Source organism: Engystomops pustulosus, chromosome 3 (genome assembly GCF_040894005.1).
Source record: "Engystomops pustulosus chromosome 3, aEngPut4.maternal, whole genome shotgun sequence".
Taxonomy (NCBI): domain Eukaryota; kingdom Metazoa; phylum Chordata; class Amphibia; order Anura; family Leptodactylidae; genus Engystomops; species Engystomops pustulosus.
The window spans coordinates 9,611,209-9,636,322 of record NC_092413.1 but is presented as its reverse complement, the minus strand read 5'-3'; the positions used below and the strand labels follow the sequence as shown (position 1 = coordinate 9,636,322).

Below are 25,114 nucleotides of genomic sequence, written 5' to 3'. Positions count from 1 at the left end.
GCCTCTCATAGACAGCAGCGCAGCCTGTGGCACCTGCCTCTCATAGACAGCAGTGCAGCCTGTGACACCTGCCTCTCATAGACAGCAGTGCAGCCTGTGACACCTGCCTCTCATAGACAGCAGCGCAGCCTGTGGTACCTGCCTCTCATAGACAGCAGTGCAGCCTGTGGCCAATGCCTCTCATAGACAGCAGCGCAGCCTGTGACACCTGCCTCTCATAGACAGCAGTGCAGCCTGTGACACCTGCCTCTCATAGACAGCAGCACAGCCTGTGGCCAATGCCTCTCATAGACAGCAGCGCAGCCTGTGACACCGGCCTCTCATAGACAGCAGCGCAGCCTGTGTCCCCTGCCTCTCATAGACAGCGGTGCAGCCTGTGTCCCCTGCCTCTCATAGACAGCAGCGCAGCCTGTGGCCAATGCCTCTCATAGACAGCAGCGCAGCCTGTGTCCCCTGCCTCTCATAGACCGCAGCGCAGCCTGTGTCCCCTGCCTCTCATAGACCGCAGCGCAGCCTGTGTCCCCTGCCTCTCATAGACCGCAGCGCAGCCTGTGTCCCCTGCCTCTCATAGACAGCAGCGCAGCCTGTGGCACCTGCCTCTCATAGACAGCAGCGCAGCCTGTGGTACCTGCCTCTCATAGACAGCAGTGCAGCCTGTGGTACCTGCCTCTCATAGACAGCAGCGCAGCCTGTGGCACCTGCCTCTCATAGACAGCAGTGCAGCCTGTGACACCTGCCTCTCATAGACGGCAGCGCAGCCTGTGACACCTGCCTCTCATAGACAGCAGCGCAGCCTGTGTCCCCTGCCTCTCATAGACAGCAGTGCAGCCTGTGGCCAATGCCTCTCATAGACAGCAGCGCAGCCTGTGACACCTGCCTCTCATAGACAGCAGTGCAGCCTGTGACACCTGCCTCTCATAGACAGCAGTGCAGCCTGTGACACCTGCCTCTCATAGACAGCAGCGCAGCCTGTGTCCCCTGCCTCTCATAGACAGCAGCGCAGCCTGTGGCCAATGCCTCTCATAGACAGCAGCGCAGCCTGTGACACCTGCCTCTCATAGACAGCAGTGCAGCCTGTGGCCCCTGCCTCTCATAGACAGCAGTGCAGCCTGTGTCTCCTGCCTCTCATAGACAGCAGCGCAGCCTGTGACACCTGCCTCTCATAGACAGCAGCGCAGCCTGTGACACCGGCCTCTCATAGACAGCAGCGCAGCCTGTGTCCCCTGCCTCTCATAGACAGCGTTGCAGCCTGTGTCCCCTGCCTCTCATAGACAGCAGCGCAGCCTGTGGCCACTGCCTCTCATAGACAGCAGCGCAGCCTGTGGCACCTGCCTCTCATAGACAGCAGTGCAGCCTGTGACACCTGCCTCTCATAGACAGCAGTGCAGCCTGTGGCACCTGCCTCTCATAGACAGCAGCGCAGCCTGTGTCCCCTGCCTCTCATAGACAGCAGCGCAGCCTGTGTCCCCTGCCTCTCATAGACAGCAGCGCAGCCTGTGGTACCTGCCTCTCATAGACAGCAGCGCAGCCTGTGTCACCTGCCTCTCATAGACAGCAGTGCAGCCTGTGTCCCCTGCCTCTCTTAGACAGCAGCGCAGCCTGTGTCCCCTGCCTCTCATAGACAGCAGCGCAGCCTGTGTCCCCTGCCTCTCATAGACAGCAGCGCAGCCTGTGGCACCTGCCTCTCATAGACAGCAGCACAGCCTGTGTCCCCTGCCTCTCATAGACAGCAGCGCAGCCTGTGGCACCTGCCTCTCATAGACAGCAGCGCAGCCTGTGTCCCCTGCCTCTCATAGACAGCAGCGCAGCCTGTGGCACCAGCCTCTCATAGACAGCAGCGCAGCCTGTGTCCCCTGCCTCTCATAGACAGCAGCGCAGCCTGTGTCCCCTGCCTCTCATAGACAGCGGCACAGCCTGTGTCCCCTGCCTCTCATAGACAGCAGTGCAGCCTGTGACACCTGCCTCTCATAGACAGCAGTGCAGCCTGTGTCCCCTGCCTCTCATAGACAGCAGCGCAGCCTGTGGCACATGCCGCTCATAGACAGCAGTGCAGCCTGTGGCACCTGCCTCTCATAGACAGCAGCGCAGCCTGTGGCACATGCCTCTCATAGACAGCAGCGCAGCCTGTGTCCCCTGCCTCTCATAGACAGCAGTGCAGCCTGTGGCACCAGCCTTTCATAGACAGCAGCGCAGCCTGTGGTACCTGCCTCTCATAGACAGCAGCGCAGCCTGTGTCCCCCGCTTCTCATAGACAGCAGTGCAGCCTGTGACACCTTCCTCTCATAGACAGCACCGCAGCCTGTGGCACCTGCCTCTCATAGACAGCAGCGCAGCCTGTGTCCCCTGCCTCTCATAGACAGCAGCGCAGCCTGTGTCCCCTGCCTCTCATAGACAGCAGCGCAGCCTGTGTCCCCTGCCTCTCATAGACAGCGGCACAGCCTGTGTCCCCTGCCTCTCATAGACAGCAGTGCAGCCTGTGACACCTGCCTCTCATAGACAGCAGCGCAGCCTGTGACACCTGCCTCTCATAGACAGCAGTGCAGCCTGTGTCCCCTGCCTCTCATAGACAGCAGCGCAGCCTGTGGCACATGCCGCTCATAGACAGCAGTGCAGCCTGTGGCACCTGCCTCTCATAGACAGCAGCGCAGCCTGTGTCCCCTGCCTCTCATAGACAGCAGCGCAGCCTGTGTCCCCTGCCTCTCATAGACAGCAGTGCAGCCTGTGGCACCTGCCTCTCATAGACAGCAGCGCAGCCTGTGTCCCCCGCTTCTCATAGACAGCAGTGCAGCCTGTGACACCTTCCTCTCATAGACAGCACCGCAGCCTGTGGCACCTGCCTCTCATAGACAGCAGCGCAGCCTGTGTCCCCTGCCTCTCATAGACAGCAGCGCAGCCTGTGTCCCCTGCCTCTCATAGACAGCAGCGCAGCCTGTGTCCCCTGCCTCTCATAGACAGCAGCGCAGCCTGTGTCCCCTGCCTCTCATAGACAGCAGTGCAGCCTGTGGCTCCTGCCTCTCATAGACAGCAGTGCAGCCTGTGTCCCCTGCCTCTCATAGACAGCAGCGCAGCCTGTGTCCCCTGCCTCTCATAGACAGCAGCGCAGCCTGTGTCCCCTGCCTCTCATAGACAGCGGCACAGCCTGTGTCCCCTGCCTCTCATAGACAGCAGCACAGCCTGTGACACCTGCCTCTCATAGACAGCAGTGCAGCCTGTGTCCCCCGCCTCTCATAGACAGCAGTGCAGCCTGTGTCCCCCGCCTCTCATAGACAGCAGCGCAGCCTGTGACACCTGCCTCTCATAGACAGCAGCACAGCCTGTGTCCCCTGCCTCTCATAGACAGCAGCGCAGCCTGTGTCCCCTGCCTCTCATAGACAGCAGCGCAGCCTGTGACACCTGCCTCTCATAGACAGCAGCGCAGCCTGTGTCCCCTGCCTCTCATAGACAGCAGCGCAGCCTGTGTCCCCTGCCTCTCATAGACAGCAGCGCAGCCTGTGTCCCCTGCCTCTCATAGACAGCAGTGCAGCCTGTGACACCTGCCTCTCATAGACAGCAGCGCAGCCTGTGGCACCTGCCTCTCATAGACAGCAGCGCAGCCTGTGGCACCTGCCTCTCATAGACAGCAGCGCAGCCTGTGACACCTGCCTCTCATAGACAGCAGCCTGCCTGTGTCCCCTGCCTCTCATAGACAGCAGCGCAGCCTGTGTCCCCTGCCTCTCATAGACAGCAGCGCAGCCTGTGGCACCTGCCTCTCATAGACAGCAGCGCAGCCTGTGGCACCTGCCTCTCATAGACAGCAGTGCAGCCTGTGTCCCCTGCCTCTCATAGACAGCAGCGCAGCCTGTGTCCCCTGCCTCTCATAGACAGCAGCGCAGCCTGTGGCACCTGCCTCTCATAGACAGCAGCGCAGCCTGTGTCCCCTGCCTCTCATAGACAGCAGCCCAGCCTGTGACACCTGCCTCTCATAGACAGCAGCCCAGCCTGTGACACCTGCCTCTCATAGACAGCAGTGCAGCCTGTGACACCTGCCTCTCATAGACAGCAGCGCAGCCTGTGTCCCCTGCCTCTCATAGACAGCAGCCCAGCCTGTGACACCTGCCTCTCATAGACAGCAGCGCAGCCTGTGTCCCCTGCCTCTCATAGACAGCAGCGCAGCCTGTGACACCTGCCTCTCATAGACAGCAGCGCAGCCTGTGACACCTGCCTCTCATAGACAGCAGCGCAGCCTGTGACACCTACCTCTCATACACAGCAGCACAGCCTGTGGCACCTGCCTCTCATAGACAGCAGCGCAGCCTGTGGTACCTGCCTCTCATAGACAGCGGTGCAGCCTGTGTCCCCTGCCTCTCATAGACAGCAGTGCAGCCTGTGGCACCTGCCTCTCATAGACAGCAGTGCAGCCTGTGACACCTACCTCTCATAGACAGCAGTGCAGCCTGTGGCACCTGCCTCTCATAGACAGCAGCGCAGCCTGTGGTACCTGCCTCTCATAGACAGCGGTGCAGCCTGTGTCCCCTGCCTCTCATAGACAGCGGTGCAGCCTGTGACACCTGCCTCTCATAGACAGCGGTGTAGCCTGTGACACCTGCCTCTCATAGATAGCAGTGCAGCCTGTGTCCCCTGCCTCTCATAGACAGCAGCGCAGCCTGTGTCCCCTGCCTCTCATAGACAGCAGTGCAGCCTGTGTCCCCTGCCTCTCATAGACAGCAGTGCAGCCTGTGGCTCCTGCCTCTCATAGACAGCAGCGCAGCCTGTGTCCCCTGCCTCTCATAGACAGCAGCGCAGCCTGTGGCACCTGCCTCTCATAGACAGCAGTGCAGCCTGTGTCCCCTGCCACTCATAGACAGCAGCGCAGCCTGTGGCACCTGCCTCTCATAGACCGCAGCGCAGCCTGTGTCCCCTGCCTCTCATAGACAGCAGCGCAGCCTGTGTCCCCTGCCTCTCATAGACAGCAGCGCAGCCTGTGGTACCTGCCTCTCATAGACAGCAGCGCAGCCTGTGGCACCTGCCTCTCATAGACAGCAGTGCAGCCTGTGGTACCTGCCTCTCATAGACAGCAGCGCAGCCTGTGACACCTGCCTCTCATAGACAGCAGTGTAGCCTGTGTCCCCTGCCTCTCATAGACAGCAGTGCAGCCTGTGACACCTGCCTCTCATAGACAGCAGCGCAGCCTGTGGCACCTGCCTCTCATAGACAGCAGCGCAGCCTGTGGCACCTGCCTCTCATAGACAGCAGCGCAGCCTGTGACACCTGCCTCTCATAGACAGCAGCGCAGCCTGTGTCCCCTGCCTCTCATAGACAGCAGCGCAGCCTGTGTCCCCTGCCTCTCATAGACAGCAGCGCAGCCTGTGGCACCTGCCTCTCATAGACAGCAGCGCAGCCTGTGGCACCTGCCTCTCATAGACAGCAGCGCAGCCTGTGTCCCCTGCCTCTCATAGACAGCAGCCCAGCCTGTGACACCTGCCTCTCATAGACAGCAGCCCAGCCTGTGACACCTGCCTCTCATAGACAGCAGTGCAGCCTGTGACACCTGCCTCTCATAGACAGCAGCGCAGCCTGTGTCCCCTGCCTCTCATAGACAGCAGCCCAGCCTGTGACACCTGCCTCTCATAGACAGCAGCGCAGCCTGTGTCCCCTGCCTCTCATAGACAGCAGTGCAGCCTGTGGCCAATGCCTCTCATAGACAGCAGTGCAGCCTGTGTCCCCTGCCTCTCATAGACAGCAGCGCAGCCTGTGACACCTGCCTCTCATAGACAGCAGCGCAGCCTGTGTCCCCTGCCTCTCATAGACCGCAGCGCAGCCTGTGTCCCCTGCCTCTCATAGACCGCAGCGCAGCCTGTGTCCCCTGCCTCTCATAGACAGCAGCGCAGCCTGTGGCACCTGCCTCTCATAGACAGCAGCGCAGCCTGTGGTACCTGCCTCTCATAGACAGCAGTGCAGCCTGTGGTACCTGCCTCTCATAGACAGCAGCGCAGCCTGTGGCACCTGCCTCTCATAGACAGCAGTGCAGCCTGTGACACCTGCCTCTCATAGACAGCAGTGCAGCCTGTGACACCTGCCTCTCATAGACAGCAGCGCAGCCTGTGGTACCTGCCTCTCATAGACAGCAGTGCAGCCTGTGGCCAATGCCTCTCATAGACAGCAGCGCAGCCTGTGACACCTGCCTCTCATAGACAGCAGTGCAGCCTGTGACACCTGCCTCTCATAGACAGCAGCACAGCCTGTGGCCAATGCCTCTCATAGACAGCAGCGCAGCCTGTGACACCGGCCTCTCATAGACAGCAGCGCAGCCTGTGTCCCCTGCCTCTCATAGACAGCGGTGCAGCCTGTGTCCCCTGCCTCTCATAGACAGCAGCGCAGCCTGTGGCCAATGCCTCTCATAGACAGCAGCGCAGCCTGTGTCCCCTGCCTCTCATAGACCGCAGCGCAGCCTGTGACACCTGCCTCTCATAGACAGCAGCGCAGCCTGTGTCCCCTGCCTCTCATAGACAGCAGCGCAGCCTGTGACACCTGCCTCTCATAGACAGCAGCGCAGCCTGTGTCCCCTGCCTCTCATAGACAGCAGTGTAGCCTGTGTCCCCTGCCTCTCATAGACCGCAGCGCAGCCTGTGTCCCCTGCCTCTCATAGACCGCAGCGCAGCCTGTGTCCCCTGCCTCTCATAGACAGCAGCGCAGCCTGTGGCACCTGCCTCTCATAGACAGCAGCGCAGCCTGTGGTACCTGCCTCTCATAGACAGCAGTGCAGCCTGTGGTACCTGCCTCTCATAGACAGCAGCGCAGCCTGTGGCACCTGCCTCTCATAGACAGCAGTGCAGCCTGTGACACCTGCCTCTCATAGACGGCAGCGCAGCCTGTGACACCTGCCTCTCATAGACAGCAGCGCAGCCTGTGTCCCCTGCCTCTCATAGACAGCAGTGCAGCCTGTGGCCAATGCCTCTCATAGACAGCAGCGCAGCCTGTGACACCTGCCTCTCATAGACAGCAGTGCAGCCTGTGACACCTGCCTCTCATAGACAGCAGTGCAGCCTGTGACACCTGCCTCTCATAGACAGCAGCGCAGCCTGTGTCCCCTGCCTCTCATAGACAGCAGCGCAGCCTGTGGCCAATGCCTCTCATAGACAGCAGCGCAGCCTGTGACACCTGCCTCTCATAGACAGCAGTGCAGCCTGTGGCCCCTGCCTCTCATAGACAGCAGTGCAGCCTGTGTCTCCTGCCTCTCATAGACAGCAGCGCAGCCTGTGACACCTGCCTCTCATAGACAGCAGCGCAGCCTGTGACACCGGCCTCTCATAGACAGCAGCGCAGCCTGTGTCCCCTGCCTCTCATAGACAGCGTTGCAGCCTGTGTCCCCTGCCTCTCATAGACAGCAGCGCAGCCTGTGGCCACTGCCTCTCATAGACAGCAGCGCAGCCTGTGGCACCTGCCTCTCATAGACAGCAGTGCAGCCTGTGACACCTGCCTCTCATAGACAGCAGTGCAGCCTGTGGCACCTGCCTCTCATAGACAGCAGCGCAGCCTGTGTCCCCTGCCTCTCATAGACAGCAGCGCAGCCTGTGGTACCTGCCTCTCATAGACAGCAGCGCAGCCTGTGTCACCTGCCTCTCATAGACAGCAGTGCAGCCTGTGTCCCCTGCCTCTCTTAGACAGCAGCGCAGCCTGTGTCCCCTGCCTCTCATAGACAGCAGTGCAGCCTGTGGTACCTGCCTCTCATAGACAGCAGCGCAGCCTGTGTCCCCTGCCTCTCATAGACAGCAGCGCAGCCTGTGGCACCTGCCTCTCATAGACAGCAGCACAGCCTGTGTCCCCTGCCTCTCATAGACAGCAGCACAGCCTGTGGCACCTGCCTCTCATAGACAGCAGCGCAGCCTGTGTCCCCTGCCTCTCATAGACAGCAGCGCAGCCTGTGGCACCAGCCTCTCATAGACAGCAGCGCAGCCTGTGTCCCCTGCCTCTCATAGACAGCAGCGCAGCCTGTGTCCCCTGCCTCTCATAGACAGCGGCACAGCCTGTGTCCCCTGCCTCTCATAGACAGCAGTGCAGCCTGTGACACCTGCCTCTCATAGACAGCAGTGCAGCCTGTGTCCCCTGCCTCTCATAGACAGCAGCGCAGCCTGTGGCACATGCCGCTCATAGACAGCAGTGCAGCCTGTGGCACCTGCCTCTCATAGACAGCAGCGCAGCCTGTGGCACATGCCTCTCATAGACAGCAGCGCAGCCTGTGTCCCCTGCCTCTCATAGACAGCAGTGCAGCCTGTGGCACCAGCCTTTCATAGACAGCAGCGCAGCCTGTGGTACCTGCCTCTCATAGACAGCAGCGCAGCCTGTGTCCCCCGCTTCTCATAGACAGCAGTGCAGCCTGTGACACCTTCCTCTCATAGACAGCACCGCAGCCTGTGGCACCTGCCTCTCATAGACAGCAGCGCAGCCTGTGTCCCCTGCCTCTCATAGACAGCAGCGCAGCCTGTGTCCCCTGCCTCTCATAGACAGCAGCGCAGCCTGTGTCCCCTGCCTCTCATAGACAGCGGCACAGCCTGTGTCCCCTGCCTCTCATAGACAGCAGTGCAGCCTGTGACACCTGCCTCTCATAGACAGCAGCGCAGCCTGTGACACCTGCCTCTCATAGACAGCAGTGCAGCCTGTGTCCCCTGCCTCTCATAGACAGCAGCGCAGCCTGTGGCACATGCCGCTCATAGACAGCAGTGCAGCCTGTGGCACCTGCCTCTCATAGACAGCAGCGCAGCCTGTGTCCCCTGCCTCTCATAGACAGCAGCGCAGCCTGTGTCCCCCGCTTCTCATAGACAGCAGTGCAGCCTGTGACACCTTCCTCTCATAGACAGCACCGCAGCCTGTGGCACCTGCCTCTCATAGACAGCAGCGCAGCCTGTGTCCCCTGCCTCTCATAGACAGCAGCGCAGCCTGTGTCCCCTGCCTCTCATAGACAGCAGCGCAGCCTGTGTCCCCTGCCTCTCATAGACAGCAGTGCAGCCTGTGTCCCCTGCCTCTCATAGACAGCAGCACAGCCTGTGACACCTGCCTCTCATAGACAGCAGTGCAGCCTGTGTCCCCCGCCTCTCATAGACAGCAGTGCAGCCTGTGTCCCCCGCCTCTCATAGACAGCAGCGCAGCCTGTGACACCTGCCTCTCATAGACAGCAGCACAGCCTGTGTCCCCTGCCTCTCATAGACAGCAGCGCAGCCTGTGTCCCCTGCCTCTCATAGACAGCAGCGCAGCCTGTGACACCTGCCTCTCATAGACAGCAGCGCAGCCTGTGTCCCCTGCCTCTCATAGACAGCAGCGCAGCCTGTGTCCCCTGCCTCTCATAGACAGCAGCGCAGCCTGTGTCCCCTGCCTCTCATAGACAGCAGCGCAGCCTGTGTCCCCTGCCTCTCATAGACAGCAGCGCAGCCTGTGTCCCCTGCCTCTCATAGACAGCAGTGCAGCCTGTGACACCTGCCTCTCATAGACAGCAGCGCAGCCTGTGGCACCTGCCTCTCATAGACAGCAGCGCAGCCTGTGGCACCTGCCTCTCATAGACAGCAGCGCAGCCTGTGACACCTGCCTCTCATAGACAGCAGCCTGCCTGTGTCCCCTGCCTCTCATAGACAGCAGCGCAGCCTGTGTCCCCTGCCTCTCATAGACAGCAGCGCAGCCTGTGGCACCTGCCTCTCATAGACAGCAGCGCAGCCTGTGGCACCTGCCTCTCATAGACAGCAGTGCAGCCTGTGTCCCCTGCCTCTCATAGACAGCAGCGCAGCCTGTGTCCCCTGCCTCTCATAGACAGCAGCGCAGCCTGTGGCACCTGCCTCTCATAGACAGCAGCGCAGCCTGTGTCCCCTGCCTCTCATAGACAGCAGCCCAGCCTGTGACACCTGCCTCTCATAGACAGCAGCCCAGCCTGTGACACCTGCCTCTCATAGACAGCAGTGCAGCCTGTGACACCTGCCTCTCATAGACAGCAGCGCAGCCTGTGTCCCCTGCCTCTCATAGACAGCAGCCCAGCCTGTGACACCTGCCTCTCATAGACAGCAGCGCAGCCTGTGTCCCCTGCCTCTCATAGACAGCAGCGCAGCCTGTGACACCTGCCTCTCATAGACAGCAGCGCAGCCTGTGACACCTGCCTCTCATAGACAGCAGCGCAGCCTGTGACACCTACCTCTCATACACAGCAGCGCAGCCTGTGGCACCTGCCTCTCATAGACAGCAGCGCAGCCTGTGGTACCTGCCTCTCATAGACAGCGGTGCAGCCTGTGTCCCCTGCCTCTCATAGACAGCAGTGCAGCCTGTGGCACCTGCCTCTCATAGACAGCAGTGCAGCCTGTGACACCTACCTCTCATAGACAGCAGTGCAGCCTGTGGCACCTGCCTCTCATAGACAGCAGCGCAGCCTGTGGTACCTGCCTCTCATAGACAGCGGTGCAGCCTGTGTCCCCTGCCTCTCATAGACAGCGGTGCAGCCTGTGACACCTGCCTCTCATAGACAGCGGTGTAGCCTGTGACACCTGCCTCTCATAGATAGCAGTGCAGCCTGTGTCCCCTGCCTCTCATAGACAGCAGCGCAGCCTGTGTCCCCTGCCTCTCATAGACAGCAGTGCAGCCTGTGTCCCCTGCCTCTCATAGACAGCAGTGCAGCCTGTGGCTCCTGCCTCTCATAGACAGCAGCGCAGCCTGTGTCCCCTGCCTCTCATAGACAGCAGCGCAGCCTGTGGCACCTGCCTCTCATAGACAGCAGTGCAGCCTGTGTCCCCTGCCACTCATAGACAGCAGCGCAGCCTGTGGCACCTGCCTCTCATAGACCGCAGCGCAGCCTGTGTCCCCTGCCTCTCATAGACAGCAGCGCAGCCTGTGTCCCCTGCCTCTCATAGACAGCAGCGCAGCCTGTGGTACCTGCCTCTCATAGACAGCAGCGCAGCCTGTGGCACCTGCCTCTCATAGACAGCAGTGCAGCCTGTGGTACCTGCCTCTCATAGACAGCAGCGCAGCCTGTGACACCTGCCTCTCATAGACAGCAGTGTAGCCTGTGTCCCCTGCCTCTCATAGACAGCAGTGCAGCCTGTGACACCTGCCTCTCATAGACAGCAGCGCAGCCTGTGGCACCTGCCTCTCATAGACAGCAGCGCAGCCTGTGGCACCTGCCTCTCATAGACAGCAGCGCAGCCTGTGACACCTGCCTCTCATAGACAGCAGCGCAGCCTGTGTCCCCTGCCTCTCATAGACAGCAGCGCAGCCTGTGTCCCCTGCCTCTCATAGACAGCAGCGCAGCCTGTGGCACCTGCCTCTCATAGACAGCAGCGCAGCCTGTGGCACCTGCCTCTCATAGACAGCAGTGCAGCCTGTGTCCCCTGCCTCTCATAGACAGCAGCGCAGCCTGTGTCCCCTGCCTCTCATAGACAGCAGCGCAGCCTGTGGCACCTGCCTCTCATAGACAGCAGTGTAGCCTGTGGCACCTGCCTCTCATAGACAGCAGCGCAGCCTGTGTCCCCTGCCTCTCATAGACAGCAGCCCAGCCTGTGACACCTGCCTCTCATAGACAGCAGCCCAGCCTGTGACACCTGCCTCTCATAGACAGCAGTGCAGCCTGTGACACCTGCCTCTCATAGACAGCAGCGCAGCCTGTGTCCCCTGCCTCTCATAGACAGCAGCCCAGCCTGTGACACCTGCCTCTCATAGACAGCAGCGCAGCCTGTGTCCCCTGCCTCTCATAGACAGCAGCGCAGCCTGTGACACCTGCCTCTCATAGACAGCAGCGCATGCCTGTGACACCTGCCTCTCATAGACAGCAGCGCAGCCTGTGACACCTACCTCTCATAGACAGCAGCACAGCCTGTGGCACCTGCCTCTCATAGACAGCAGCGCAGCCTGTGGTACCTGCCTCTCATAGACAGCGGTGCAGCCTGTGTCCCCTGCCTCTCATAGACAGCAGTGCAGCCTGTGGCACCTGCCTCTCATAGACAGCAGTGCAGCCTGTGACACCTACCTCTCATAGACAGCAGTGCAGCCTGTGGCACCTGCCTCTCATAGACAGCAGCGCAGCCTGTGGTACCTGCCTCTCATAGACAGCGGTGCAGCCTGTGTCCCCTGCCTCTCATAGACAGCGGTGCAGCCTGTGACACCTGCCTCTCATAGACAGCGGTGTAGCCTGTGACACCTGCCTCTCATAGATAGCAGTGCAGCCTGTGTCCCCTGCCTCTCATAGACAGCAGCGCAGCCTGTGTCCCCTGCCTCTCAAAGACAGCAGTGCAGCCTGTGTCCCCTGCCTCTCATAGACAGCAGTGCAGCCTGTGGCTCCTGCCTCTCATAGACAGCAGCGCAGCCTGTGTCCCCTGCCTCTCATAGACAGCAGCGCAGCCTGTGGCACCTGCCTCTCATAGACAGCAGTGCAGCCTGTGTCCCCTGCCACTCATAGACAGCAGCGCAGCCTGTGGCACCTGCCTCTCATAGACCGCAGCGCAGCCTGTGTCCCCTGCCTCTCATAGACAGCAGCGCAGCCTGTGTCCCCTGCCTCTCATAGACAGCAGCGCAGCCTGTGGTACCTGCCTCTCATAGACAGCAGCGCAGCCTGTGGCACCTGCCTCTCATAGACAGCAGTGCAGCCTGTGGTACCTGCCTCTCATAGACAGCAGCGCAGCCTGTGACACCTGCCTCTCATAGACAGCAGTGTAGCCTGTGTCCCCTGCCTCTCATAGACAGCAGTGTAGCCTGTGACACCTGCCTCTCATAGACAGCAGTGCAGCCTGTGACACCTGCCTCTCATAGACAGCAGCGCAGCCTGTGTCCCCTGCCTTTCATAGACAGCAGCGCTTTACACTCAAAGAGTAAAGTAATGGACTATTACATTTCTAACAATGCACTAACCAGTCCCCGTCCTACAGCGGTTTTCCACGTTAATCTCATCCTGGGCCGGTTTGGTTTTGGGTCACTTGCAAAGGCGTTATCTGGACTTTACTTCAATGGGAACCCTGAGTATCTTCCTCTCGGAGTCGAGGCGGCAGCTGACCCCGGCAGGTCAAGAGATTCCATTATAAAGCACCAGAGGATCAGACAGGGAAGAGTCAGGGACAAGCACAGGTCAAGGCAGAGTCAAGGGAAAGCCAAAGGCTAGGGCAGACAGCACAGAACCTGGGACCAGGAGCAAACAGACCAGGATGTGGACCCATAATGCTCATGGACCTTCCTTTTGGTCCGCTGTGGACTGGTAGGTGACACTTGGAGCAGAGGGGCGCACAATAGGACCGGATGACAGGGGGGGTCAGCCTAAGGAAGAGGGCAGAGGCCGGCAGCCACGTCCACCAGTGTTTCACCACTTTACACCCTGATCTATGGGACCACGTGACCTCAGTTTCCATGTTCGGGATTTTTGGCAATTGCTGCAAATTTCTCAAAAGTTTTCATAGATTCAATCACAAGTGACTTAACCTCGAGCGACCTTCATGGCCGCATTACAGGTGATCCCGACACATTACGTCCCGTACAAAGGCTTCATGTATTTGCCACGGATTCTGCAGATATCCATTTAACCCGCAGCCGCCAGCAGGTGACAGAGCGGCGAATATTGTGCGTTACCCCAGAGGTCACCGGCGTCTCATTTAATTCCTTCCACATAAATGTAAATGGCTTCAGCAGGAATCGGCGGCTCGGCTGATATCATTGTGAGGAATTCATTTCTCTAAATGCTTGTTCATTGACCATTTATCACAGCGATTTCCAGGAAGGCTGTCACATTTATTATAAGATAGCGAAAGTCATTGTACCAGCGAGATGACAGCGCAGCGCACAGAACAGACCGCGCCGAGCGAAGCGCAGAACAAAGAGGCGCGGGGACATTAACCCCATGTAATGTCTACACTATCTGCTCAGTATTATAGCAATCTGGTAATGTATTCACTGTGAGATCTATACATCCATCCCCATTATGTATAACTGCTATAATACTGCCCCCTATGTACAGGAAAATAGCTACTATAATACTGCCCCTATGTACAAGAATATAACTACTATAATACTGCCCCCTATGTACAAGAATATAACTACTATAATACTGCCCCTATGTACAGGGATATAACTACTATAATACTGCCCCCTATGTACAGGAATATAACTACTATAATACTGCCCCCTATGTACAGGAATACAACTACTATAATACTGCCCCCTATGTACAGGAATATAACTACTATAATACAACCCCCTATGTACAAGAATATAACTACTATAATACTGCCCCCTATGTACAGGAATATAACTACTATAATACTGCCCCCTATGTACAAGAATATAACTACTATAATACTGCCCCCTATGTACAGGAATATAACTACTATAATACTGCCCCCTATGTACAAGAATATAACTACTATAATACTGCCCCCTATGTACAAGAATATAACTACTATAATACTGCCCCCTATGTACAAGAATATAACTACTATAATACTGCCCCTATGTACAATAATATAACTACTATAATACTGCCCCCTAAGTACAAGAATATAACTACTATAATACTGCCCCCTATGTACAGGAATATAACTACTATAATACTGCCCCCTATGTACAGGAATATAACTACTATAATACTACCCCCTATGTACAAGAATATAACTACTATAATACTGCCCCCTATGTACAAGAATATAACTACTATAATACTGCCCCCTATGTACAAGAATATAACTACTATAATACTGCCCCCTATGTACAAGAATATAACTACTATAATACTGCCCCCTATGTACAAGAATATAACTACTATAATACTGCCCCCTATGTACAGGAATATAACTACTATAATACTGCCCCCTATGTACAAGAATATAACTACTATAATACTGCCCCCCTATGTACAAGAATATAACTACTATTATACTGTCCCCTATGTACAAGAATATAACTACTATAATACTGCCCCCTATGTACAAGAATATAACTACTATAATACTGCTCCCTATGTACAAGAATATAACTACTATAATACTGCCCCCTATGTACAAGAATATAACTACTATAATACTGCCTCCTATGTACAGGAATATAACTACTATAATACTGCCCCCTATGTACAAGAATATAACTACTATAATACTGCCTCCTATGTACAGGAATATAACTACTATAATACTGCCCCCTATGTACAGGAATATAACTACTATAATACTACCCCCTATGTACAAGAATATAACTACTATAATACTGCCCCCTATATACAAGAATATAACTACTATAATACTGCCCCCTATGTACAGGAATATAACTACTATAATACTGCCCCCTATGCAGAAGAATATCTACTATAATACTGCGCCCTATGTACAGGAATATAACTACTATAATACTGCGCCCTATGTACAGGAATATAACTACTATAATACTGCCCCCTATGTACAGGAATATAACTACTATAATACTGCCCCCTATGTACAGGAATATAACTACTATAATACTGCCTCATATGTACAGGAATATAACTACTATAATACTGCCCCCTATGTACAAGAGTTTAACTACTATAATACTGCCCCCTATGTACAAGAATATAACTACTATAATACTGCCCCCTATGTACAAGAATATAACTACTATAATACTGCGCCCTATGTACAGGAATATAACTACTATAATACTGCCCCCTATGTACAGGAATATAACTACTATAATACTGCCTCCTATGTACAGGAATATAACTACTATAATACTGCCCCCTATGTACAGGAATATAACTACTATAATACTGCCCCCTATGTACAAGAATATAACTACTATAATACTGCCCCCTATGTACAAGAATATAACTACTATAATACTGCCCCCTATGTACAAGAATATAACTACTATAATACTGCCCCTATGTACAGGAATATAACTACTATAATACTGCCCCCTATGTACAAGAATATAACTACTATAATACTGCCTCCTATGTACAAGAATATAACTACTATAATACTGCCCCCTATATACAAAAATATAACTACTATAATACTGCCCCCTATGTACAAGAATATAACTACTATAATACTGCCCTCTATGTACAAGAATATAACTACTATAATACTGCCCCTATGTACAAGAATATAACTACTATAATACTGCCCCCTATGTACAGGAATATAACTACTATAATACTGCCCCCTATGTACAGGAATATATTTACTATAATACTGCCCCCTATGTACAGGAATATAACTACTATAATACCGCCCCCTATGTACAAGAATATAACTACTATAATACTGCCCCCTATGTACAAGAATATAACTACTATAATACTGCCCCCTATGTACAGGAATATAACTACTATAATACTGCCCCCTATGTACAGGAATATAACTACTATAATACTGCCCCCTATGTACAAGAATATAACTACTATAATACTGCCCCCTATGTACAAGAATATAACTACTATAATACTGCCCCCTATGTACAAGAATATAACTACTATAATACTGCCCTCTATGCACAGGAATATAACTAGTATAATACTGCCCCCTATGTACAAGAATATAACTACTATAATACTGCCCCGTATGTACAAGAATATAACTACTATAATACTGCCCCCTATGTACAGGAATATAACTACTATAATACTGCCCCCTATGTACAGGAATATAACTACTATAATACTGCCCCCTATGTACAAGAATATAACTACTATAATACTGCCCCCCTATGTACAGGAATATAACTACTATAATACTGCCCCCTATGTACAGGAATATAACTACTATAATACTGCCTCCCTATGTACAAGAATATAACTACTGTATTACTGCCCCTATGTACAGGAATATAACTACTATAATACTGCCCCCTATGTACAAGAATATAACTACTATAATACTGCCTTCCTATGTACAGGAATATAACTACTATAATACTGCCCCCTATGTACAGGAATATAACTACTATAATACTGCCTCCCTATGTACAAGAATATAACTACTGTATTACTGCCCCCTATGTACAAGAATATAACTACTATAATACTGCTCCTATGTACAAGAATATAACTACTATAATACTGCCCCTATGTACAGGAATATAACTTCTATAATACTGCCCCCTATGTACAAGAATATAACTACTATAATACTGCCCCTATGTACAGGAATATAACTACTATAATACTGCCCCCTATGTACAAGAATATAACTACTATAATACTGCCCCCTATGTACAGGAATATAACTACTATAATACTGCCCCCTATGTACAAGAATATAACTACTATAATACTGCCCTCTATGTACAGGAATATAACTACTATAATACTGCCCCCTATGTACAGGAATATAACTACTATAATACTGCCCCCTATGTACAGGAATATAACTACTATAATACTGCCCCCTATGTACAGGAATATAACTACTATAATACTGCCCCCTATGTACAGGAATATAACTACTATAATACTGCCCCCTATGTACAAGAATATAACTACTATAATACTGCCCCCTATGTACAGGAATATAACTACTATAATACTGCCCCCTATGTACAAGAATATAACTACTATAATACTGTCCCCTGTGTACAGGAATATAACTACTATAATACTGCCCCCTATGTACAGGAATATAACTACTATAATACTGCCCCTATGTACAGGAATATAACTACTATAATACAGCCCCCTATGTACAAGAATATAACTACTATAATACTGCCCTCTATGTACAAGAATATAACTACTATAATACTGCCCCTATGTACAAGAATATAACTACTATAATACTGCCCCCTATGTACAGGAATATAACTACTATAATACTGCCCCTATGTACAGGAATATAACTACTATAATACAGCCCCCTATGTACAAGAATATAACTACTATAATACTGCCCTCTATGTACAAGAATATAACTACTATAATACTGCCCCTATGTACAAGAATATAACTACTATAATACTACCCCCTATGTACAGGAATATAACTACTATAATACTGCCCCCTATGTACAGGAATATAACTACTATAATACTGCCCTCTATGTACAGGAATATAACTACTATAATACTGCCCCTATGTACAGGAATATAACTACTATAATACTGCCCCCTATGTACAAGAATATAACTACTATAATACTGCCCCTATGTACAAGAATATAACTACTATAATACTGCCCCCTATGTACAGGAATATAACTACTATAATACTGCCCCCTATGTACAGGAATATAACTACTATAATACTGCCCCCTATGTACAGGAATATAACTACTATAATACTGCCCCCTATGTACAAGAATATAACTACTATAATACTGTCCCCTGTGTACAGGAATATAACTACTATAATACTGCCCCCTATGTACAGGAATATAACTACTATAATACTGCCCCTATGTACAGGAATATAACTACTATAATACAGCCCCCTATGTACAAGAATATAACTACTATAATACTGCCCTCTATGTACAAGAATATAACTACTATAATACTGCCCCTATGTACAAGAATATAACTACTATAATACTGCCCCCTATGTACAGGAATATAACTACTATAATACTGCCCCTATGTACAGGAATATAACTACTATAATACAGCCCCCTATGTACAAGAATATAACTACTATAATACTGCCCTCTATGTACAAGAATATAACTACTATAATACTGCCCCTATGTACAAGAATATAACTACTATAATACTACCCCCTATGTACAGGAATATAACTACTATAATACTGCCCCCTATGTACAGGAATATAACTACTATAATACTGCCCTCTATGTACAGGAATATAACTACTATAATACTGCCCCTATGTACAGGAATATAACTACTATAATACTGCCCCCTATGTACAAGAATATAACTACTATAATACTGCCCCTATGTACAAGAATATAACTACTATAATACTGCCCCCTATGTACAGGAATATAACTACTATAATACTGCCGCCTATGTACAAGAATATAACTACTATAATACTGCCCCCTATGTACAGGAATATAACTACTATAATACTGCCCCCTATGTACAAGAATATAACTACTATAATACTGCCCCTATGTACAAGAATATAACTACTATAATACTGCCCCTATGTACAGGAATATAACTACTATAATACTGCCCCCTATGTACAGGAATATAACTACTATAATACTGCCCCCTATGTACAGGAATATAACTGCTATAATATGTGATGTCTGTGCTGTGTCTTTTCATGCTGATACATGGAGTAATGATTCGGTGATTTCCGTGTTGTATTTGACTGATTCTTATTCTCATCTCAAATCAATTAGACAATATTTGTGTAATTAGAGGGGTCATAATAATATTGATCTTGGGAGATGACACTGATTATAAATCCTTGGTAACGATGTACACAGGCCGGAGGTTCGGGATAATGAGTGGAGCAGGGGACATTACATGGAGGACCCAGCGTGTACTTGTGTCACATGACAATCATATTGATGACAGTGTAATACCACAGTTGTCCTCTGGGGGCATTGCAGGAACACTAAATTGCTGACTTTCTGTATAGATTATGGATGATCTTGGAGATTTCAGAAAAGGAAGATATATCCTTAGACTGCTTTGTAATTAGCTCTGTGCCCTGATTTGCCCCCACTTCCTGCTTTTTTGATGGGCTTTGGGGTATTTCTGAGAGTATGAGCACAGCAGTGTGAGGACACACACATAGTTATAGTGTTGCATATTGTAACTAGAGCTGTAATTATGACCATCACTGGTTAAAAGAGAGCAAGAGCCCCTTAAAGGGAACCCGTCAGTTTTTTGATGATACTTATGCAAATGTAGGGAGTTTTCCTCACACTGCTTTGCCTGTAATCTCTTTGGTCTGAACTACTCCACGGCTCTACCCCTCTGCTCTGAGAGTCAGCTGTAGTTTTCAACCAGAAGCCTGCTACAGCTTTCATTCAGAGTAGAGGGAGGGGCCTGCAGAGCAGCTCAATACAGAGTACTGAGAGCACAGCAGTGTGAGCACACACCCCTGATTACACATCTCTCCAGGGACAATACATGGCACTGGCTGCAGAGAGCACAGAGCACAGCAGTGTGAGGTCTGATTACACATCTCTCCAGGGACAATACATAACACTGGCTGCAGAGAGCACAGAGCACAGCAGTGTGAGGTCTGATTACACATCTCTCCTGGGATAATACATAACACTGACTGCAGAGAGCGCAGAGCACAGCAGTGTGAGGTTTGATTACACATCTCTCCAGGGACAATACATAGCACCGGCTGCAGAGAGCACAGCAGTGTGAGGACACATCCACAGCACAATCCTAGAATATAAATTTATATATCACAGTCCTGCTGCTACTAACAACAGATACAAAGTTTTGATTACACACCTCTCCAAGGACACACCCTCACATTGGCTGCTGAGAGCACAGAGCACAGCAGTGTGAGGACCTAACCCCAGCAGATTCCTGGAATTTAAACTCCTATATCACAGTCCTGCTGCTACTAACAGATACAAAGGTCTGATTACACTTCTCTCTATGGACAATACATAACACCGGCTACTAAGATCACCGAGCACAGCAGTGTGAGGACATCCCCACAGCACAATCCTAGAATATAAATCCATATATCACAGTCCTGCTGCTACTAACAATTGTGTGATTACACATCTCTCCAGGGACAATACATAACACTGGCTGCAGTCTGTATGGTCACACCTGCTGACAGGTTCCCTTTTGGGTCACTCTGTATATATTTATCCCATAGTTTTCAGCACTTTCTCCTTTTTGTATCTCTTCCAGGAATGGATTTACACTCAGGTTCAGCAGATCAGTCAGCAGGATCTGTGTCTGTCGGTACATACCTTATTCCCCGGGACCCAGGTGGTCCTCTTACCCTGTAGAGATGGAGATGGCCGGCAGGTAAGTAGCACAAGGTAACCGCAGCCACAGACTCTGGAGCAGATAATGAGCATCCAGCGCCATCTAGAGGTCTGAATGTGTAAAGAAACTTTGCCACCTGTTGTGATGTCACCTTCCTGCAGGGACACCTCGTAGCCTATCAGTGACACCCCCGGCCACTAGGGCACATGGGGGACCCCTTTAAAAGTCTCAAAAGGAAACATTTCATTAAAGGGAATGTATCCTTAGAAGATGCAGCCATCATTATTGTAGTCCCTGATGTCTTCTTACTAACACATGTGTACAAGGACCCCTGATGATCACACAAGTGGGGGGCGTGGTGCACATGGGGACCCCCATTTTTGTGATAATTGTTGTTATTTATAGTAAGTCCTCAGTAATCAGACACGTAACTGCCATCCCCTTAAGAACCCCCTTAATGAACATCTCCAATATTAAAGGGGTTAGGGATAGGACGTCAATAGTAACTCCTGGCCGACCCCTTTATGTTGTGTGTAGGACCCCCGCCCCGTCTAGAGCCCAGCAGTGTCATAGAGCTGTGCCCCCTGCTGGTCATGTCCCAGGATATACAGTAAAGCTGAGAGTGAGCTGCAGAAGCTGGTAATTGCCAGGTCGTGCTGCGCCCCCCGGCTGCAGAAGGTGGTAAGGTTGTGGTGCACCCCCCGGCTGCCGGTCATGGAGTAACCTTGAATAACTCAAATAACTGGGGCCCCCAATGTCCCTTTAGATGGGGGCCACAAGTGGTACATAAGCAAAATCCCATAGAAGTGAATGGGGCAATGGTTACACATACTAGCGCCACCTGTGGGCCAGACATGGGGGTCCCAGTTGTCGGGACCCTCACTGTAGATGTAGCTAAAACTCTTCATATAAAAGAAGTTGTTGTTATACACAATCAGCTGACGTTTCCAGCTCCCTGCAGCTTTACTGTGTATACTGGGACATGACCAGCAGGGGGCGCCGTCATACTGGGGGCGTCTAGATAAGGCAGGATGATGATACTACAAGCACTGGGGAGGTTTGGTATGCAGCTACCCCGCTACTCCATGCAGAGGACAGTAGTACTATACAACATTGCTCTGTCTATTGCCCCCCAGTCACTGCCGTAAAGCGTACACACACTGCTGCAAAACCTATCCCTTTAACCCCGGTGTTTTTGCTCACAGCGCTGGAGTAAGGTGGGCTCCCACATCGAGCACATGGCGTCCCACTTCTGCCTGGACACGGAAATCATCGGAGACGCCGATGAGAACAACCGGGAGATTGTGATTAACCCCTGCGAGACCACGGCCATCAGTCAGCGCTGGGAAATGGTCCTTCATGACTTCCATTGAGGCCGATGAATCGTCTCGCTAGACAAGCGGATAACAGCCTCTGGGCGATCTCTAGAGTAACGCCAGCCCTGTCCTGCTGCGGTACCTAAAACGGGACAGGGGAGGCGGAGGAGCACAGAGTCAATGGATGCCAAAATGAGGGGCTGGGGTCCCTTTAAGGACTGGAGAGAAGACGACCTACCTGCGGGGGGTTCCAGTGATGGACACTTATTAAACATTACTTAAAAGCACACAAGGAAAAGCTGAAGGGGGACACTCACCTTACCTTAACCTGCAGGCTCACATTATTATCTCATGTTATACTCTAGTCACATCCAAAGCTGCACTCAGATCGATTCAGTGCCGAGAGCCCCCCCCAGCAGCCCCTGCTGTTTCAGCATCTGTATATGTAAGCATATTCTTCTTAGTTTGGTTTGTGCAGCAGGGAATATTGACTTTGATTGAATGCAGCTCTGGTCGGGACTGGAGTAGAGAAAAATTAGATAAGTCTTCAGGCTCATTGTAGATATCTGAATGTTCTATACCAGAACCAAGAGAGAATAGTCAGTCCAGACTCTGAGGAGGAGAGGGAAAAATAGGCAGTACAATAACTGTAGATGCAGCTCTGGATGTGACTGCAGCATAGAAAATGTAAAACTCTATGTGCAGATCATTGTCTGCTGTATCTCTCTATAGAAAGCGGCATCTAAACAGTCTCATTCCAGATACAGAAACTGCTAGGGATGATAAGAGGGTAAAATAACTGTAGGTGCAGCTTTGGGTGGGACTGGAGTATAGTAAATGATATAACAAAGAGTCTACAGTGTAGATATCTGAAGTATACATCTATACAACCCAGAAGCAAGAGAACATGACACCAAAAATACCAGGGATGTGGAGTACAGACAGTAAAATAACTGTAGATGCAGCTCTGGGTGTAACTGGAGTAAAGGAAATGTTATAAGGTGTACCTTTACATCAGGTTAGTGCACATATCTGAATATACACATATCAGAAGCAAGAGCTCAATTCAGACACTAAAACTGTTAGAAAGCGGAGCTCAGAGCTGTAGATGCAGCTCTGGATGTGACTGGAGTAAAGGAAATGTTATAAGGTGTACCTTTACATCAGGTTAGTGCACATATCTGAATATACACATATCAGAAGCAAGAGCTCAATTCAGACACTAAAACTGTTAGAAAGCGGAGCTCAGAGCTGTGGATGCAGCTCTGGATGTGACTGGAGTAAAGGAAATGTTATAAGGTTTACTTATAACTTTACATCAGCTTTGTGCACATATCTGAATATACACATATACAAATCAGAAGTGAGAGCTCAATTCAGACACTGAAACTGGAAAGCTGAGCTTAGAGCTGTTGATGCAGCTCTGGATGTGACTAGAGTGAAGGAAATGTTATAAGGTGCACCTTTACATCAGTATAGTGCACATATCTGAATATACATCAATAAATATCAGAAGCGAGAGCTTAATTCAGACACTGAAACTGTTAGGAAAGCTGAGCTCAGAGCTGTGGATGCAGCTCTGGATGTGACTGGAGTATAAGAAATGATATTGCAAGATAAATAGTATACATAGATATATATACATGAAGTATATATCTATACAAATCAGACGCAAGAGAGCATGCTCAGTTAGTACACTAAAAATGCTAGGAAAGAAGGGCTTAAAGCTGTTGATGCAGCTCTGGATGTGACTGGAGTATAGGAAATTAGATGTGATAGATAGTAGACATAGTATACAGAGATAGATCTGAAGTATACATCTATAGGAAGCAGGAAGAAGAAAGCTGAGATCAGAGAATAAAACCAATGTGGATGCAGCTCTGGATGTGACTGGAGTATAGGAAGTTAGATATGATAGATAGATAGATAGTAGACATAGCATACAAAGTATTCATAGATAGAGCTGAAGTATACATCTATATGAAGCAGGAAGAAGAATGCTGAGCTAAAAAAGAGAATAAAACCAATGTGGATGCAGCTCTGGATGTGACTGGAGTATAGGAAGTTAGATATGATAGATAGATAGTAGACATAGTATACAAAGTATTCAAAGATAGATCTGAAGTATACATCTATATGAAGCAGGAAGAAGAATGCTGAGCTAAAAAAGTGAATAAAACCAGTGTGGATGCAGCTCTGGATGTGACTGGAGTATAAGAAATTATATATATAAGTCTAACCGTTCCTTACCTTAGCTTAGTGTAGTTATTTGAAGTATACAAAGCAGAGGCAGGAAGAGGAAAGCTCAGAAATAAAACTGCTGTGGATGCAGCTTTGGATGTGACTGGAGTATAAAACATTCCATTTACAATTTAGTTTTGTTGAACCTGCACTTTAAGGCGATTTTTGGTGAGATTTGTGCGGTTTGTACGGCTGTGGCGGCGGGGGGGAGGAGCAGCGCTCCGGGACCGCCCACCTCACGTATAGATGGATTTTACTTGTATATTTATGAAAAACAGAATTATTTATGATCAATCGGCACAAAAAATGATTATATGAAATTAGTCGGAATTTCGATAAATCTCCATCCGGACGGAATATTTAGTGCGGCTGCTTGAAAATATAAAAAAAACACGAAGTTACCAAAGTTTTACAAAGTTTTTGAAACATGTTAAGGGTGAAGCGGTCTCGCTTAAAGGGATCGTCTCTCCAAAATAAAGTCATTTTTCACTAGGGGCGCGTCCATGTTTCTTGACTCCTCCTGGGATGGAGAACGGTGCTGAGCGCTATATGACGCTATTATTTGGACAGTGTATGATTGTATGTGAGCATTATATGGCGGTATTATTTGGACAGTATATAATTGTATGACATTATTTGAGCACTATATGGCGGTGCTATATATGAACAGTATATGATTGTATGACAGTATTTGAGCACTATATGGCGCTATTATTCGG

At 50.8% G+C, this 25,114-nt stretch overlaps 1 protein-coding gene across 1 annotated transcript in view; it reads left to right on the top strand.

Annotated features, from left to right (window-relative positions):
• Positions 1–24,887, top strand: part of GALNT14 (polypeptide N-acetylgalactosaminyltransferase 14) — a 357,711-nt gene extending 332,824 nt beyond the window's left edge. The window contains exons 14-15 of the mRNA XM_072139983.1: positions 20,758–20,877; positions 22,044–24,887. Coding sequence (XP_071996084.1) covers positions 20,758–20,877; positions 22,044–22,211 — 288 coding nt within the window. The 3' untranslated portion in view covers positions 22,212–24,887. The remainder of the gene's footprint in view (positions 1–20,757; positions 20,878–22,043) is intronic.
• The last annotated feature ends 227 nt before the right edge of the window (positions 24,888–25,114 follow it).